This window comes from Bos indicus x Bos taurus, chromosome 26 (assembly GCF_003369695.1).
Source record: "Bos indicus x Bos taurus breed Angus x Brahman F1 hybrid chromosome 26, Bos_hybrid_MaternalHap_v2.0, whole genome shotgun sequence".
Classification (NCBI taxonomy): domain Eukaryota; kingdom Metazoa; phylum Chordata; class Mammalia; order Artiodactyla; family Bovidae; genus Bos; species Bos indicus x Bos taurus.
This window is the reverse complement of record NC_040101.1, coordinates 50,509,853-50,529,919: the sequence shown is the minus strand read 5'-3', so window position 1 is coordinate 50,529,919 and position 20,067 is coordinate 50,509,853. Positions and strand designations below refer to the sequence as shown.

The 20,067-nt window shown below is 35.8% G+C and overlaps 1 protein-coding gene across 2 annotated transcripts in view; it reads left to right on the top strand.

Moving 5' to 3' along the window:
* The window catches only part of IPMK (inositol polyphosphate multikinase), a 54,419-nt gene that overhangs the window by 19,814 nt on the left and 14,538 nt on the right, over positions 1-20,067 (top strand). The window contains exons 2-4 of one of the 2 annotated variants that reach the window (XM_027528777.1): positions 1,387-1,472; positions 8,117-8,213; positions 15,696-15,868. In XM_027528777.1, the coding sequence (XP_027384578.1) occupies positions 1,387-1,472; positions 8,117-8,213; positions 15,696-15,868 (356 nt within the window). The remainder of the gene's footprint in view (positions 1-1,386; positions 1,473-8,116; positions 8,214-15,695; positions 15,869-20,067) is intronic. The other variant, XM_027528778.1, reaches the window with a different exon arrangement.

Here is a 20,067-nt window from a genome sequence, read left to right as displayed (position 1 = left end):
AAATTCTGCATTTTTGTCCTTAAAAATTCCTGAAATTTGCCAAAGAAATAGAAACTTAAGTAGTGTATTTTATCAAAATTGGAAATAGATTTATTTGAGCTCTGTTGTGTTCTAACTGGCATGATTTTATGAAATCTCAATATATGAAAATTTAAGATTTTCACATATAAATGAAAAACAGTCTCCCCTTTGAGTGGGCATATCATAAAATGGTGCCCCTTCTTGTCCAGGCTTGGCACCTGATTTCAGCCCCTACATTTCGCATTGGCTTGGTGCCCTCATGCTATCAGTACAGCTTTACACAGTGCATCTGACTCAGGAAAAACTTTAGTTGCTTTCTTAATAACAGATTAGAGAAACTTAAAAAAATGAAAAAATGGGAAACTCATATAGAACCACTGTTAACATTTTTTTGTTTGCTTATAAAAGTGGGATCAGTTTATGCTACTGCTTTTAATTTGCTTCTTGAAAGTGAAGGTCACTCAGCCGTGTCCGACTCTTTGCGACCCCATGAACTACACAGTCCATGGAATTCTCCAGGCCAGAATACTGGGGTGGGTAGCCTTTCCCTTCTCCAGGGCATCCTCCCAACCCAGGGGTCAAACCTAGGTCTCCCTGGGCATTGCAGGTGAATTCTTTACCAGCTGAGTCACAGGGAGGCCCAAGAATACTGGAGTGGGTAGCCTATCCCTTCTCCAGTGGATCTTCTCGACTCAGGAATTGAACCAGGGTCTCCTGCATTGCAGGTGGATTCTTTACCCAACTGAGCTATCAGTTCAGTTCAGTTCAGTCGCTCAGTCGTGTCCGAATCTTCGCGACCCCATGAATCACAGCACGCCAGGCCTTCCTGTCCATCACCAACTCCCAGAGTTCACTCAAACTCATGTCCATCGAGTCGGTGATGCCATCCAGCCATCTCATCCTCTGTCGTCCCCTTCTCCTTCTGCCCCCAATCCCTCCCAGCATCAGAGTCTTTTCCAACGAGTCAACTCTTCGCATGAGGTGGCCAAAGTACTGGAGTTTCAGCTTTAGCATCGTTCCTTCTAAAGGAATCCCAGGGTGGATCTCCTTCAGAATGGGGAGGCCCAATTTGCTTCTTATTTAACTATAAATTAACATCTCCTGGAAAGTCTATTACTGAAGAATTTCTATAAAAATTTAAATATGTTCTATTTATTAGAAAGTCTGAGGGGGCTATAAGGGGCATAACAGTTGGAAACAACAAAAGCAAGCTATTTAGAATTTGTGTTCCTGGTGCTTTGCCTATAACAGGCACTGAAATATGTTGTTTGAATGTTTCAATTTCTGAAATAAGTAAAAGAAAACTGTTAAATTTATGAAATTGGCTATTAAAGCATTTTAGAATATCTTATTTTTGTTCTGTAGGTATACTGCAACATCCAGATGGCACAGTTTTGAAACAATTGCAGCCGCCTCCAAGGGGTCCAAGAGAGCTGGAATTTTATAATATGGTAAGTGAGGTGAGATTTGTTTTGTTGTATTCAAAGTGCTTTTCATAATTTTATGCTGCTGACTCAATAAGAAATACATTTGATAACATGTCTTAGTACACTTTGTATGTGACTGAAATAACAGCTCAAAAAAATACGATGTTTAATATATTCTAGTATTTTCTATTCTATTTCATTTTTGAGTGATTCTTATTTTGATATACTGAATTAATTTTGATTGATGGGTTTTGACCTACATTTTTGAAAAACGCTTAGATGATAGACTGTATTTTTCAGAAATGCTGAGTTTAACTAAGTACTTTTTTTTTTACTATAGAATTTCTTTGAGCCTTGAACATGCTAGTGTGTACTATGAAACTCCAAAGGAGGGTAGAGGGGAAGGAAGGATTGGGGGACAGTTAACATTTAATTAACCTTATTACTAGGAATAATTTTTAGAAGATTCACAATGTTTTGCAACCATCACCTTTATCTAGTTAACAAAACATTTTCAGCACACACACACACAAAAAACCCTGTACCTAATTAAGCCACGATGTCCTATTCCTCCCTCACCCCAATGTCTTCCACCCACCAACCTGCTTTCTATGGATTTAGTTATTTTTGTATCTAGCTTCTTTTGTTGAGCATGTTTTTAATGTTTGTGATAGGCACTAGAACTTTGTTCCTTTTTGTGGCTGAGTAATACTTCATTAAATTTACATACCACATTTTGTTTATTCATTCACTCATTGAAGAACATTTGGATTGTTTCTATCTTTTGGCTTTTGTAGATAAGGCTGTTATGAACATTTATGTATCGGTATTTATTTGAATACCTATTTTCTAATTCTTTTAGATATTAGAATTGGATATGGAGTGGAATTACTGGGTCATATAGTAATTCTACATTTAATTATTTGTGAAACTGTCAAAAGTGTTTCCCAAAGTGCCTGCCCTATTTTACACTTTCACCACTAATATATGAGGATTCCAGTTTTTCTTTATCCTCATCAACACTTGTTAGTTTTGTTTTTGTTTTTAAATAGGCATTCAAGTGAATGTGAAGTGTTAATTTTATTGTAATTTGCTTTGATTTTCATATGTGACTTGTAATATTTCCCCTATTCTCTGAATTGTCTTCATTTTCTTGTTAGTGTCTTTTGAGGTGCAGACTTTTAGTGTCATATTTAATGTCATGAAGGTGAATGCTCATATTTTCTTCTAAGAATTTTATAACTTTACCTCTTAAATTTAGGTGCAAGTAAAAAGATAATGCAAAACAAAAACCAAATACTTGCTAGTAATGCTTTACCAACTCATTTAACAACAACCTGTGAGTTAGATACACTGTTATTATCCTCATTTTATACTAAACTATGATTAATTTAAATAATTTGACCAGGATCATTCAAATAGTTAATGATGGTCCCTGGATTTGAACATAGGCAGTCTGGCTCTAGAATATGCTTTCAGTTGCTGACACTTCCTCTTTTTCAAAGAAAATATTTTATATTTACTCTGTAAAAGTCTTGCACATACTTAGTGGGATTCATTCTTAGTTGGATTCATTCTTATTTTTTGTTTCTATTGTAAACAGTATTTTTTTGAGTTAACTTTTCCAATGATTGCTAATACACAGGAGTGAGATATTTGTATGGTGTTCTTACATACAATAATCTTGGTGAACTCTTAGTAACTTATATTTATCTGAGACTTTCTAACAATTTTAGTTGCTTTCTGTATAGATGGTTGCATCTTCTGTGATTGGAAACCCTTTTGAATCTATATACTTCTATCGGGGATTTCTATATAGTTCAGTGTGATGAACTGAAGCAATAGTGGGGGGAGTCTTCTCCTCATTTAGTAAAAGTGCTTCTAACATTTCCCTGTTAAAGTATGACTTTCAAGCTAAGTTTTTGAGAGATAATTCCCCACAAATTAAAGAAAGTGCTTTCTTTGTGAGTTAAGATTTTCTCAAGGAACAAATGATACACTCTATCAGTTTAATAAAAGGACCATTTACAATGATTTAGTCAGAGTTTAAGGTCACCTGCAAGAGAGAAGGCTATACCATCTGTAGGCCTGGTCAGCATGGAGAGGGAGTGGTTGCTGGAACTCAGCAAGGTAACTTTAAGAGACGACTTGGACTGATAAGGAGGAAACTAGAGAAGTAAATAAGTGACCTCAGCTATTCACCAACCCCCTAGTTTCTTGTACCAGGAAGAGACAATGCAGGAGGGCAAAGATTTTCTGTATCTGTTGAAATGATCATGAGTTTCCTCTTTTAATCTGTTAATGTGGTAAATACCCTTGTTCATTTTCTAAGTTGTGTCCGACTCTTTTGACCCCATGAACTATAGCACGCCAGGCTTTGCTGTCCTTCCCTATGTCCCAGAGTTTGCTCAGACTCATGTCCATTGAGTCAGTGATGCCATCCAACCATTTCATCCTTTGTTGCCCACCTCTCCTCCTGCCCTCAGTCTTTCCCAGCATCAGGGTCTTTTCCAATGAGTCAGCTCTTCATATCAGGTGGCCAGAGGATTGGAGCTTTAGCTTCAGCATCAATCCTTCCAATGAATATTCAGGGTTGATTTCCTTTAGGATTGACTGGTTTGATTTCCTTGCTGTCCAAGGGGACTCTCAAGGGTCTTCTCCAGCACTGCATTTCAAAAGCATCTGTTCTTTGGCACTCAGCCTACTTTATGGTCCAACTCTGACATTTATACATGACTACTGGAAAAACCATAACTTTGACTGAGACGGACCTTTGTTGGCAAAGTGATAACTGTTTTTAAATACGCTGTCTAGCTTTATCATAGCTTTTCTTCCAAAGAGCAAACATCTTTTGATTTTATGGCTGCAGTCACTGTCCGCAGTGATTTTTGAACCCAGGAGAATAAAATCTGCCACTGTTTCCACTTATCCACTTTTTCACCATCTATTTGCCATATAGTGATGGAACCAAATGCTGCAATTTTAGTTTTTTAAAGTTGAGTTTTAAGCCAGCTTTTATACTCTCCTCCATGGAATTCTTCAGGCAAGAATACAGGAATGAGTAGCCATTCCCTTCTCCTGGGGATCTTGCCAACCCAGGGATCGAACCCAGGTCTCCTGCATTGCAGGCAGATTCCTTACCATCTGAGCCACTGGGGAAGCCACTGGTAAATGCCATAACAGATTTCTAATATTACATTACCTTTGATTTTTGAAATAAAACATACTTGGACATGTCATTTTTGTTTTTTAATAATATGCATTACTGGGTTTTGTTTGCTGCTGCTGCTGCTAAGTCGCTTCAGTTGTGTCCGACTCTGTGAGACCCCATAGACGGCAGCCCACTAGGCTCCTCTGTCCCTGGGATTCTCCAGGCAAGAATACTGGAGTGGGTTGCCATTTCCTTCTCCAATGCATGAAAGTGAAAAGTGAAAGTGAAGTCGCTCAGCCGTGCCCGACTCTTAGTGACCCCATGGACTGGAGCCTACCAGGCTCCTCCGTCCATGGGATTTTCCAGGCAAGAGTACTGGAGTGGGGTGCCATTGCCTTGTTACATATATAAGATTTTTTACAGCTATGCTCATGAATGAGGTTATTATTTTCTTCACATATTATCCTTGTCCTGTTTTGATACCAGGTTTCTTTTAGCTTCATAAAATGAGTTTTGAGGGGCATTCCTTTTTCTTTTCTGTGGAAGAATTTGTATCAGATAAGTATTTGATTCCTTAGACTTGATAAAACTTACCTATAAATTCATCACAGCAGCCTGTTGACTTGTCTCTTTTTCTTCCATAAGTCCTTTCCATCTTTCCTTTCATTTGTTCCTGGGAAGGGATATATTTTTTAACTAATGATTCAGTTTCTTAAATGTTTTGATTTTCTTTGTTAATGTGGTATTAAAATATAGATTATAGTTTTATGTAATTATCCACCTGGTAAAGTTCTTCATAGTATTTTTTAAAATGCTATGCTAGTTTAATTATGACTCCCTTTTTATTCCTGATATTGTTTATTTGCTGTTTTTTTCTGTATTAGCTTGGCTCAGAGCATTTTTTACTCTCCCTCTTTTAGTATCTCTGTCCTCATCTAGGACTGATCCTAAGTTCAGAGATCCTTTGGTTCAGGTTTTCAGAGTGGACATCTGAGCCCAAATGACTGCTCAGCTTAGCACTTTGGGTTTCCTCTTTATTTTAGATCTCTGTGAATTTCCTTTTTTTAATCATGGGAGCTCAGCTATGCATTTAAGAAAATATTATATTTTATCCTACATTTCTAGGTACAGAGTTGTTTAGGTTATCTTGTTTGACATGTTGTAGTAAAGATCAGTCTTAATACTTTAAAAAACATATTTAACATAAGAGAAAGTTTATCTTTCTACTCTTCTAGTTCTTTTATCTTTTCACTTATATTGTGGACTTCTTCAGGTAAGCACATAGATGTATTTGGCTCCTCCATCTTGTTAGGTCATCATGAACACTGTGTCTTCAATGTCTTTGTGCCAGGAACAAAGGGATGATAAGGTACACCCTGCTTTTAATTACCTTGGCCAGGAAGTGACTGATTTCATTTCTGCTCACATTTCAATAGGGGAAGCTGGAAAATACAATGTATCACGTTTGGTGAGTTTCTGCCATACTTGAGTTTATTCAATAGAATTATGTCATATATAACTACTTGATGTGAATGTGGTTTGAACATATATAATTAGAATTCTGATACTGAGATTTCATAAGCATTTTACATGAGTAAACTTAAATGGTTTTGAGTACTTAGGTACACCATATTTGGCAAGAGTTAATGGGTAAGATGTCTTGCTAGTCATTATTATTAGTAGACCTATTTGGCAAGAGTTAATGAGTAAGATATCTTACAAGTTATTATTAAACCTTTTATTTTGTATTGGAGTGTAGCCGATTAACAGTGTTGTGATAGTTTCAGGTGGACGGCAAAGGGACTCATCATACATATACATGTATGCATTCTCCCCAAGCTACCCTCCTATCCAGGTTGCCACATAACATTGAGCAGACTTCCCTGTGCTATACAGTAGGTCCTTGTTGATTTTCCATTGTAGATATAACAGTGTGTACCTGTTATCCCAAACTCCCTAACTCTTCCTTTCACTCACCCTTTCCCTGACAACCGGAAGTTCTTTCCCTCAGTCTCTGAGTCTGAAACAAAAAATATTTTCTTTCTGCTTTTCTAGAAGAAAAATTAAAAATCTAGTTCCAGGATATCTGCATATTTCATTGTTTTCTAGAATTATTACTGGTTATAAATCAAATAATTAAATGAACAATACTTAGACTTACATTGAGTTAAATGATACATTTTTTAAGGTAAAATCACAATTTCTTTACAGATATAAAATGAACACATGTTAAAGATTTTGTTTAAACTCATTTAATGAGGTAAGTGATGCGAAAATATTGACTTTGTGTGCCGATGCCAAACAAATATGGAAATTGTTATGGAGGAGAGAGAAGAAGTGGCTTTATTTCTTTGCCAGGCAAAAAGGGAACCCAGCAGGCTATCCCCTCAAGAACTGGGCAATAGGAAAAGGTCTTAACAGACATGAGGTGGGGGTAGGTGATAAGGATCAAAGCAGTGACTGGCTTGCATTCTTCTGATGGGTTAGTGGTGAGGTAAATAGGAGTCAGTGTCATCAGCTTTCAGGTTCAAACTTGTCTGGGGTCAAAACAGCTCAAAGATAGTGTTGTGTGTATCCCTTGATAGGGAAACAGGACCTTCCCCCAAGGCTGCTCTTGACTGTTTCTCCCTGGTGTCACTTCACCTATCTTTCCTATTTAGTAACTGCTTGCATCTGCACATTGGAACTCAGGGAAGGTCATGGAGGCTAAATGAAGCCTCTTTCTTATAATCAAAGAAATGGGGGATACGGAAAGGCTTTGTGCTCAGGAGCCCCACAGGGCCCTACTTAGTATCAGAACTAAGCAGACGTTAAAACCTAGTTCAAAAGAAAAGTCAAAGAAGCACAAATTTATATGGCATAAAGGGAAGGTGAAATGAGTGTACATAAGAACACTGTAAACTCTCCCTTTCCAGGGAGATTAGAGGGAAGTCAGTAATCCTCCTCTGTTGCTGTTTAGTGGTCAGTTGTGTCTCACTCTTTGTGACCCCATGGGCTGCAACCCGCCAGGCTCCTATGTCTACGGAATTTCCCAGGCATAAGTATTGGAGTGGGTTGCTGTTTCCTTCTCCATAGGATCTCCCTGACCCAGGAATTGAACCCATGTCTCCTGCAAGTCTCCTGCATTACAGATGGATTCTTTACCACTGAGACTCCAGTGAGGCACAGATCCTCCTCTGGCCAGAATTTATTCTTTGTCTATGGACAAGAATTCTTTTGCATTTGCTAAGAGTTATCTACAACTTACTTTGTTGTAAAATAGTTCAAGGACAGTGAAAGGCTAGAATTAGATAACCAAGAATATGCTCTAAATAATACAGAGTTTCTCATTGGAGACACATAGAGTTTTTTTTGTTTTTTTTTTGCTTATTCCGGACTTAAACTTATTAAATTCCAGTTAAAACTCATACTGGATAAATTATGATTCATTGTATTGTGTTATTTGAGAAATGTGTGGAGCAGTTAGAAAGCATTACAAGGAACTGACTTGGAAATGTTCCATTTCTCTTTGTTTCAGGTTTTTGCTGCTGATTGTACTGATGATATTCTTTTAAAGCTACAAAAATATTTGCCAAAATATTATGGCATCTGGTCACCTCCTACTGCACCAAATGGTAATCTTTTCTTTAAAATCCATCTTTTAGTCTTAATTTATGAGAATTGCTTTTTAAAAGATTTAAGTAAGATTAAGCCTCGTATTATAAAAACAGAATATATGTGTTTTTCTTACTACTCTTTCTCTTATTCATTAAGAAAACTAATTAATACTTCTGCTTTTCATAACCAGTTTCTTAAATAGCATATACAAATTAATAACCCATTTCTTAAACAATTGAATGAACATATATATATATGTATATATATACATTAGTACTTAATACTCTTAATTATCAGATGTTCTTTTTTTCAAACATTTTGAGCAATTTCTTTTCCCATTTTGAAAAAAGAAAAATCAAGAAATATTTTTTTTGTGTAACTTCCTTCCTATCTTCTGTCTTGTTCCTTCATTTCCTACTTGCATGCTTTAAAAAATACTTGTAATTTTCATATAGAGGACAAAATTTTTTATGTAAGGGCACAGAATTTCTCTCTTAATATTAGTTAATACTTGAAGCAGTATTTGCCACATTAAGGCCTTTGACAGAGCAGACAAAAGTCAGTTAAACTGGTAACATGACTGCTAACCATTGAAGAAGATTCATGAGTGAGGGAAGAATTTCAAACTTGACTGAGTTTAAGAAAAACCCATAGTCTTGCTAAAATGCAAATTAATAGGCTCAACTCCCAGACATTTTGATAATGTGTATCTGTCTGTGTTGGAGTTCATGATATGCTTATTAAATAAAAGTATGTTTGTTGTTTTTTCTTCCTAATGGAGATAGTGCTTGAACCACATTTTGAGAACAGTTAGAGATGGGGACTCAAGTTTGAGCTTGTTCTTTCCCTCAGTTCTTTGTCACTACTTATTCTAGGTTTCATTAATAAGGACTCATAGTATCTCTTGTGAGTATCCTACAAATCCTGGGGAACCATTGATTTACTATTATAATAGTAAATCAATGGTTCCCCAGGATTTGTAGGATTCTTCTGTGCTTCATTTGGGGAGGCAGGAGACTTGAGCTTTGCTCTGCTCCTGCTTTTCCTTTCTTTCCCTCCTTCCTGTCTTCCCCCTTCTTTTCTCACTTTCCTCTTCTTTACTTTCCCTTTTTCTTTTCTCCTCCTTTTTTCTTTCCTTGTCTTTCTTCCCTCTTCCCTTCCCTCCTTTTTCCTTGTCTAATCTATATCTAGATAGTTAAATGTTAAGTTTAAAAATTATTTAGAAGGGGTAGAGAGAATTCTCTGGTGGTCCAGTGGTTAGAACTCCACACTTCCACTGCAAGGGGCACAGGTTCAAGCCCTGGTCAGGGAACTAAGATGCTGCATGTCATGAGGCACAACCAAAAAAAAATAGAGTGGGTCAAATAATTGAGCCAACAGCATCATTATTTTGAAAAGTAGAGTATATAAGAAGAATTTGGGTAGGAGAAGAAATATTTTAATTGAAACATTTTATAGTCTAGAATTATATAATTTAAAATAATTTAAAAATCAAAGACTTGCTAGCAATCAATACCTTTTTGGTTTTCAATACCAAATAATCCTGAGGGATATCTATGTTAATGTAGAAAGATCAGTAACTTTGAAGTCAGAAGTCTTGGCTTCTTTGTTGGTTATTTCCAAATTTTGTGAACTACTCTAACTCATTAACCTTTTGGAGGTCCACTTTTTCTTCTATACATTGAAAATAATTTCACGTGGAGTTGTGAAAATGCATGTTATTTTATGTGAAAATGCTTTGTAAACTCTGAAACTCTTATTTGAGTATAAATGGAGATGTTGGTACTACTGAGTTGAAAAGATGAGGCGAGGAAAATGAGAAAAAAGAAGAGAAAATATAAATAGAAGTATACATGTAAATAGATGTAGTCCTGTAATACCAACAATTGCCTTAGGAAATTTCCTATTCCTTTGTAATCTTTTGAAAAATATTTTAATTTATTTTTTAAAATTAAAAACATATTTTTTCTTTTTGGCCGCACTGCAACTTCCTGGGAGTTCCTTTGATAAGGAATTGAACTTGGGCCACAGCAGTGAAAGCACTGAGTCCTAACCACCGGACAGTCACGGAACCCCCTTCCTTTCCAGTTTTTAGCTCTGGAAGGAGAACTGCACCATAGAGATTGTTAAGCTTTGATTTTGCTAGAGAATTCATGGAGTCCTCTTTCTGTTTTTATCATTTTGATTGTAAATGAAACACATATAAGATGGGAAACTTTTTGACATCTTTAGTCCACAGGATCATGAAAATGAATATTTTCTTAAATTTTAATAGAACACTGTGATTTGCATTACTATACTTTACGTAGTATTAAATTGATATAATTTATTTCTTGACTCTTTTTCCCCTCTTTCTACTTGAGCATCTTTATTTATGTATTTATGGCTGTGCTAGGTCTAGTTACTGCATGTGGGCTTTCTCTGTAATTGTGGTGAGCAGGGCCCACTTTTCGTTGTGGTAAATGAGCTTATCACTGCAGTGGCTTCTCTTGTTTTGGAGCAAAAGTTTGGGGCTTCAGTAGTTGTGGCATGTGTGCTTACTTGCTCAGAAGCATGTGGAATCTTCCCAGATCAGGGATCAAACACGTGTCCCCTGCCTTGGCAGGAAGATTTCCTATCCACTACTCCACCAGGGAAGTCTCAAGGTAGAGTGTTATACAACTTTGTATAATTCTTAGAATCCAAAGTTGTAAAACAGAGAAAGTACTTCCAGTTTGCACAGCAAGTTATTGTCACTTAAAGGAAGCATAAGGATGTCCTGACCAACAGTTTTTTACCTTTTGAATTTCTTACGGCAGTTTTATTGACATTTAATTTATGTACCATAAATCTCACCCATTTTTTTAAAATTTACAGTCATAGAGTTATACAAACATCACATTAGCAAACCTTAGAATATGACTAGTGTTTTTTTTTTAAGGTAAAGCATTTGTTGCAATTATATTTGAAGATTTGAAACTAGTTATATATGTTAAATCTCATTTTACTTGTGTATAAGCATATAGATACATGTGCCATCAATATTTATTTGGGGGAATAGAAAAGTAAATCTTCAATTAGGTTTGAGCAAATTGAGAGTTCTCAAATGTAATCTCTAGTCTCATTGATTGATAGGTTTATGGATCTCACTACTAGTCAGGTTTTAAGAAGCATGGATTGAAATAAGCTGTTCCCTTTCTCCCTCTTCACCCCACATTTGGACACTCAAGGTCTCTTCTATTTATAATTCCTTATACTTCAAGCTTCTGTTGCTCTCAGAAATAGCTGATGATTGATGTGAAAGGCAGAAGAAAGGCGTCCTCTGTTTTTCCATTTGGCTTCATAAATGGGCAGGGTTTCACCACCCGGCCTTTTTTACATTTTGGGAGGTTCAGAAATGATAATAGTAGCCAATGCCTAGATAGGGTGGGAAAGAATATGATGAAACTTGGAACCTATGTTGTAATGATCTGTATAATCAATATTCATTAAGAGGATCTGAATAAATCTTCAACTCTAAATGTCCTCACCTTTGTCTTTCCTTTAAAAGAATAGTTATCTCATCTTTACTGTTTATAAATGTTTGCAGATCTTTCAGTTTTCCATAATATTTCAAATGTTTTTATTTTTTTCTCCTTTGTTACTGGGGAATTTTCTGCCCCTTTTTTTTTTCTTAGTATCAGGACTGTATTCCAGCAGTAGAATTTTTTTATGTGTAATGTATTAGAAAACGATGTAAGTATTTAATTTATATTTAAGATAATTATATTTAATTGTATATATTTAAATAGAAAATACACTTAAAATAGAAAAACTTTTTTGTTCATAGTAACCTTGTGTAATCTTAAACATACTATCGTCAGCAACATGAAATATATAAATATTTTGAGCATATTAACCTTGTTGTTGGTACAGCCACTGAGAAGTCTTAACTTATAGACTGCTTATAAAAGCATGAAGTGGTATATTTTGGACTACCTGGTAGGTATTTTTACGATTTTTACCTCAAAATATTAAAGAACAATAGAAATTCTATATACATTTTCCATAAATTAATAGATAACAGATTTCTCTCTTACAACCATAGAGAACTATACTTCTAGTCAGTGTGACTTCTTATAATGAGATCCATACATTTATGAAAAGTAGATGTCCTGTTATTTATTACACAAATATTAAGACTAAGCTTAATGGATTATCTCTTAGATTTGAGGTTCACAAATGTCAGTCTTTAGACCTCTGACTGACTGGCTTCATCAGAATCTGTTGTACTAAATAGAGCTTTTAAGAATTTAAAAAAGTAAATATAGTTATTTTGCTCTCTATGTGATTTATACACACATTAATTCATATGTATATATGAAAATCAACTTTTTTAATTTTTTTAATATTTAAAAATACTAAATGTTTTTTAACTTTTACTTTCCTTACAAGTTACATCATAGCAAAAAGTCATAATTATTTTCCAAACATCATATCAATATAGTTTAATTTATTTCCTTGACTTTGGTCAAAATGAACCTAAACTATTCCAGATAGAACACTATCTTACTCTTAGTCCATCCAATTTTTAGAACATATTCTCTATATACCTAAAAATTGAGAACTGTTGTACCATTCTATACCCAGAGGGGTTTTGGCTGAGTGTCCTTTGTTATCTGTAGCATTGCCTTATCAGTGAGGCTCTCCTGTAGTTAAAAATGCCTTTGATCATTTAAGTTATTGTCTTGAGATTGACTTATTTTGAATTAAGCTCTCTTACTTTTTTTTCAGAGAGAATCAGTATTTAAATTTATTTCTAGTGATGATAATCTGAAAAAAAATCAATTTAAATCTGAGCTCCCACATCATGTCTCATTTCCCTATTTTATTCAGAAGCAACTGTGGCAAACTGCTAGATATATAATCTTTTTTTTTTTTGACTGCTAAGTCACTTCAGTCGTGTCCAACTCTGTGCGACCCCACAGACGGCAGTCCACCAGGCTCCCCCGTCCCTGGGATTCTCCAGGCAAGAACACTGCAGTGGGTTGCCATTTCCTTCTCCAATGCATGCAAGTGAAAAGTGAAAGTGAAGTCACTCAGTCATGTCCGACTCTTAGCGACCCCATGGACTGCGGCTCCCTGGCTCCTCCATCCATGGGATTTTCCACGCAAGAGTGCTGGAGTGGGGTGCCATTGCCTTAACTATGCATCTCTAAAGCAGGTTTTGATATTGATTTTTTTTTTAGTAACTTAGAGGGAAAGAGAAACAAGGATCTCAAAATTTCAACTTTTCACTTAGAGAACCAAAAGAATACACTAAACCAACTCTCAGTAGGCCTTAATTTAAGGATTATGAACTAAAGGCTAATAATCAATAATTTAGCCATTTATATGGTGTGTGTGTATATATATATATATATGTTTTATATGATTTGGTAATTCAAATCAAATAAAGCATATCAAGAATCTGAAAGTAAGATAAAACACATTTGCCTAGTCAAGTATTAGTCACTCAGTCATGTCCAACTCTTTGCGACCCCATGGGCTGTAGCCTGCCAGATTCCTCTGTCCATTGAATTCTCCTTCTCCTAGCGATCTTCCCCACCCAGAGACTGAACCCAGGTCTCCTCCATTGCAGGCAGATTGTTTAACATCTGAGCCACCAGGAAAGCCCTTGCCTAATCAAAATAAATGTCAGATAAAACTGATGATACTTAGGCCTGTTTACTGAAGGAATGGCTCAACTTATTACAGGATGAAGAAGGCCAAACCCAAAGTCCCTTTGGGCAGAAAGAGAATGAGAAGAGCAAACACTGATTCACTCAAGCAGGCATTTATTATATTCCTACTGTAAGGAGAGTTTGTATTTGTATTTTTCTCTTTCCCAAGAGAGGATGAAATAGGGATTTGCAAAAAGTCTTTAGCTTCTCTTGTTTCTGTTGTTTGGCCAAAAAACAGTTTTTGTTTTTAATCACTACCAAATTGGCAGGTAGAAAATAATAACCCTACACTGAACTGTAGATGCTGTGATGTTTAGCTAGATTTGCACACTATCTTTTGTCTTCCCATGTATAGCCTTACCTCACTAAGGCCTTCAGGGTTTCTTGAGTTATGGAAATTAATGATGATAAACTTGTGAATGCTAATGATTTACTGTATTGGGATCTAATTAGTCTCTTCTGATATTTGAAACATAAGCTTTGTTACTGAAATTTTTATACAATTTTAGGGAGAGGATGGATCCCTTTCTTTCTCTTTCCTCAAGGTAGCTGAAAATGGGAAGTGTGTGAAGGGGACTGCTATGCTTCCTTCTTCCCCATCTTATCATACTTTCCTGTGGTTATCTTTTTAAAGTACAGAAATGGGTAGGTTCTAGTTTCTTGAGCAGGATATTCCTACTTGTCTCATTATCTCTCACCATCAACAGGATGTCTGTGTCCAGCCCTTTTATCTTGTTGAAAATGTCCCTTTGTTAGAACTTTTCTTTTAAATGTAGCCTGCTCCTTTTTGTTTCTGTGAGTGCTAGTCTCTTAGGCTACAGTTCATTTTTTGTCTCTTAACTTCACCTGGTTCTACACAATCCTCCCTCTCTCCATTTTCCTTTGACTAAGGCATAAGATTTTAAAAAATAAATTCATTTATTTCAAAAAATCAAACCTTGTTACTTTGATAAAAAGTAAAATATTTTCTGTTTGTAAGGAAAGGTTTTTACAAGAAGTGCTTCTTATGACATGACTGAAATTTGTGATCTCATTCAGAATTTTGTTTGGGAGATTTATTCACCTAGGAAGGGGGAAAGACTTTCTTTCCTTACTTCTTTCCCTCAGTGCAATCAGACCTGTATTTTCAACCTAAAACTATAAGGTCGGCTACAGTGTGTTATAACTGAGATGTTTATAATTTTTTACTTGAATCTCCCTTTCTAATAGTTTTCTGAGGGAAGGTGTATACAGGATGCCAAAGTTATTTACAAATGAACTTTTGAAGACTTTTTGTGTTCTAAAAAGCAGGGTGTTTCTTTTTCCTTTTGTACTAGTAAGCCTAGAATGTATATTTGGCATTAACATCATTTGGATTGATTTACCTTTCTTAACCTATACCTGTTGTATCCTCTATGGAAAGGATTTATTCCTTTTACTATCCTTAAATGAAGAATTTAAAAAGTTGTTAAAACACTAAGATGCCTGCTAAGGCACATAGGATGTAAATCATGTTCAGAAGAAGAATGTATTCAAGGACGGTTTTTAAAAATTATCTCATTGCCTTTTTAATGTTCTTGGAAGCCTTATATCTAATTCATACCTTTTAATTATGGTTGAATATTTATTCCACCTCTTGAAAGAGTTACTCTGTGATATTTATACCTGTTATAAAATTTATTAGTCAAGCTTTTTTTTCCCCTCCAGGTAAAGTAATAATAATTGTTGACTCTGGATCAGTTTTAACTTTTTCTTAGTTTTAAGATTTCCTCATTTTTGTTTTCTCTTAAGTAGTAATATGTTTTCCTATTACTAATTAGGGTTTTTCTTTAATAACAGATTTATACCTAAAACTGGAAGATGTGACCCATAAATTTAATAAGCCCTGTATAATGGATGTAAAGATAGGGCGGAAAAGCTATGATCCTTTTGCTTCATCTGAGAAGATTCAGCAACAGGTCAGCAAGTACCCATTAATGGAAGAGATTGGGTTCTTGGTGCTTGGCATGAGGGTAAGAGTGATTTTTAGTGTAATACATACATTTCTCATTGCATGTTTTCTTGAAGGTTACAGATGTCGCATATATTTTAGAATTAGATTATCCATAACTCCTCAGAGCTGGCAGAGATTTTTATCTCTTTTGTTCACTGGTATATGGACAGTGTCTGGATTTATTCTGGGAAGCAGTACATGATTAGTAAGTGAATGAGTGGCTGAACCTCAAAGCTCTGACTCTAGAAATTTTGTTTTAAAGAAGTTTTAAGTTTAGTGGAAAAGAAATATGATAAATGAATATGATATTATTTGTGATTTTTTTTTTCCCATGAGAAAAGTGCCAGTAATTTTTTCTGTATATTTAAACCAAAAAAGGGAAATAAATTAGGTTACTACTGGTTTAAGAATGTGATTTAAAGCCATTGTTTTCTTTGCTTATTTTTCCCTGGACTGGCAATTTGCCATGGACTCAGGTGGTCAGTTCTGATCTCATCCAGAGTCCCCCTTGTGACTATACTCATCTGATGGCTCCTTTGGGTCTAGTTGGTCCAAGTGACCTCACTCTATGTCTTTCAGTTCAGTTCAGTTCAGTCATTCAGTCATGTCTGACTCTGCGACCCCATGAACTTCAGCATGCCAGGCCTCCCAGTCCATCACCAACTTCCGGAGTTCACTCAAACTCACGTCCATCAAGTCGGTGATGCCACCCAGCCATCTCATCCTCTGTCGTCCCCTTCTCCTCCTGCCCCCAATCCCTCCCAGCATCAGGGTCTTTTCCAGTGAGTCAACTCTTTGCATGAGGTGGGCAAAGTATTGGAGTTTCAGCTTCAGCATCTTTCCTTCCAATGAACACCCAGGACTGATCTCCTTCAGAATGGACTGGTTGGATCTCCTTGCAGTCCAAGGGACTCAAGAGTCTTCTCCAACACCACAGTTCAAAAGCATCAATTCTTTGGCGCTCAGCTTTCTTCACAGTCCAACTCTCACATCCATACATGACCACTGGAAAAACCATAGCCTTGACTGGACGGACCTTTGTTGGCAAAGTAATATCTCTGCTTTTGAATATGCTATCTAGGTTGATCATAACTTTCCTTCCAAGGATATCCAGATTCCTCCAAAATCTGCAGTGATTTTGGAGCCCAAAAAAATAAAGTCTGACACTGTTTCCACTGTTTCCGCATATGTTTGCCATGAAGTGATGGGACCAGATGCCATGATCTTCGTTGTCTGAATGTTGAGCTTTAAGCCAACTTTTTCACTCCCCACTTTCACTTTCATCGAGAGGCATTTTAGTTCCTCTTCACTTTCTGCCATAAGGGTTCTGTCATTTGCATATCTGAGGATATTGGTATTTCTCCCGGCAATCTTGATTCCAGCTTTCTCATGATATACTCTGCATAGAAGTTAAATAAGCGGGGTGACAATATACAGCCTTGACATACTCCTTTTCCTATTTGTCTTACAAGTTGATACTAACTGTTGGCTGGGCTTTTTCCCATAAGGTTGCTTCCAGAAGGCTGACTGGAGCTTCTACATGTACTATATACATTTTAGGAAGGCAAGAGTGAAAGCTACGAGGTCTGTTGAGATCTAGGTTAGGAAGTCACCTTCTGTCACTTTTATGGAATTATATGGGTCAAAGTATGTCACAGGGCCAGTCCATATTCATAGGAAGGAGAAGACTCCACTTTTGGTTGTGGAAAAAGAGAAGTCACAATACAAATGGCAGTGTGCATAAGGATGTTGAGGCCCTCTTTGCAAACAATATGCCACTGTTAGGTAATATGGAATAAAATTCTATAAACAAGTGATGCCTATTTAAACCTTCACTGTTTTTAAATCATTCACCCTTCCACTTTCCTTCTTTTAGGAGATAATTTTGGCTTCTGCTTCAGAAAAAATAAGCCATTATACAGGGTTTCCTTTAATTTCCTGCTAACAGACATACACATCTAACCTGCATATACTTTCATTTCCTCGTTATTCCTCCCTACATTGAAGAATTTTCCATTCTCCTGTCAGAGGCAGCCCTTCCCTTTTCTCTCTGGATTGCATTTCTCTTCCGCCTCTTCTGAACCTAATATTCTTGATTCTCGTTATTTTATTTTAGTTTTGTTTTATCTTCAACTTTGGTCTCTCTTTAGTTGTTTTTCCTTTTTGTTTCAAATAATGTTCAAATCACTCTCAATTGAAAAAGAAAAAAATCAAAACCCACTTTTATCCTGCTCTGTTCTTCAGCAGTGAATTTAAATGCTTCCCCTTTGTACCCAAACTTGTTATATTTGTTACTGTTGCCTTACTTCCCATGCTGTATTCTTTAACCCATTTTAATCTGGCTTTAGCTTCATCATGCCACCAGACTGGTGCCTCATGAAGGTCCCTAATGACATCTCTGTGTCACTAAATTCAAATGGCATTTTTCATTATTCATCTTACTTCACTTTTAAAAGCAGTCTTCAACATGACTATGTCCTTGAAACATTCCTTTTTGTGTCCATAACACTGCAGTCTCTCCTGTTTTTTCCCTAAGAGCACTTTGCAGTCTTTTTTTGCCAGCTCATTTCTTTGTTCTTTAAATATTGAGGTATTCCACTTAGTTCCATTTACTGCCTTCTGTTTCTTCTCAAGTAGTGTCCTTTATCTCATTGATTCAGTTTCACTTATATTGATAACTCCTGAACGTACATATCTAGCCTCTGGTTTTTCTTTGATCTCCTAATCTATATAGCTAACCTATTCAACATTTTACTTGGATAACTTAAAGACATCTAGGACTAACATGTAAAAAACTGACTTATATCCCTCTTGCAAAATAACAACCAAAGCAGTAACAGCAAATCTCTGTTATTCTCCGTCTCAGTGAATGACATTATCATACATCCAGTTTTATGAAGGAGAAACCTTTTAGTACCATCATCTCTCAAAGCCATCCATCAATTTTGTTGATCTTAATTTTCAAGCACCTAGTCCCATTTTCAAAATTACTCTTCTCTAGACAAGTATCTTACCTCTCGATTTCAGTTTTATTCTCTTCTGGTCTGTTCTCCGAATGTTTTAAAATGTATATCTAATTTTGACATTCCCCAGCTTAAAAATTCTTCAGTTGGTTTCCATTGCCTTTATATATGTGTGTGTGTGTGTCTATATATAGAAATAAATAAGGCACTGCCTTATTTATTTAGAATATATATGTAGAAATATATGTAGAATATATATGTAGAATATATGTAGAAATATATGTAGAAATAAATAAGACACTGCCTGATTTTGCTCTCTCTGTGTTATCTCCCCAGACAAACAGAGGTTCTTCTGTTTGTATTTTTTAATAACATTTTTATTGAGATACGATTTACCCACCATTCAATTCACTCATTTAAAGTAGCAGTTCATTGGTTTAGTATACTCATAGAGTTGGGCAGCCATCAACATATTCAACTGTAGAACATTTTCATCACCTAAAAAGAAAAGCTATACACATCAGCAGTCACTTATTTCCTTCCAACTCACCAGCCATAGACAGCTCTAGTCTACTTTCTGACTGTATAGCTTTGCCTCTTCTGGACATTTCATATAAAGGGAATGATGTAATACAATATGTAGTCTTTTGTGACTGGCTTCTTTCATAATGTTTTCACAGTTCGTCCATGTTGTTAGCACAAATCTGTATTTTATTTTTTGTTTTTGTATGGATATACCACATTTTGTTTATCCATGGGTTCATTGATCAACTTTGGGTTGTTTCCACTTTGGGGCTGTCATTAATAATGTTGTTATGAACATTCATGTACAAGTTGTTACGTACATATGTTTTTTAAGGTATGTAGTTCCTGAATTTGAGACTAGTGAATGCCATGATTAAATTAAAATTTTAAAGAAACTGCCAAAGTGTTTTCCAAAGTTGTTGCACCATTTTATATTTCTACCAATGATATATAGGAGTTTCAGTTTCTCTGCATTGTTACCCAAAGCCCAAACCTTGTTATTCTGTCTCTCTTCTTTTTTTATAAGTTATTCTAGTGGGTATGAAGTGGTATCTCATTCTGGTTTTTATTTGCATTTCCCTAATGGCTCATGGAATTGAGCCTCTTTTCATGTGCTTATTGACCCATGTGCATGTCTTCTTTGGAGAAATGTCTATTCTGGTCCTTTGTTCACTTTTAATTTGGTTTATTTTTTTCTGTGGGTTGTTTTTTCACTTTTTTGATAATACCT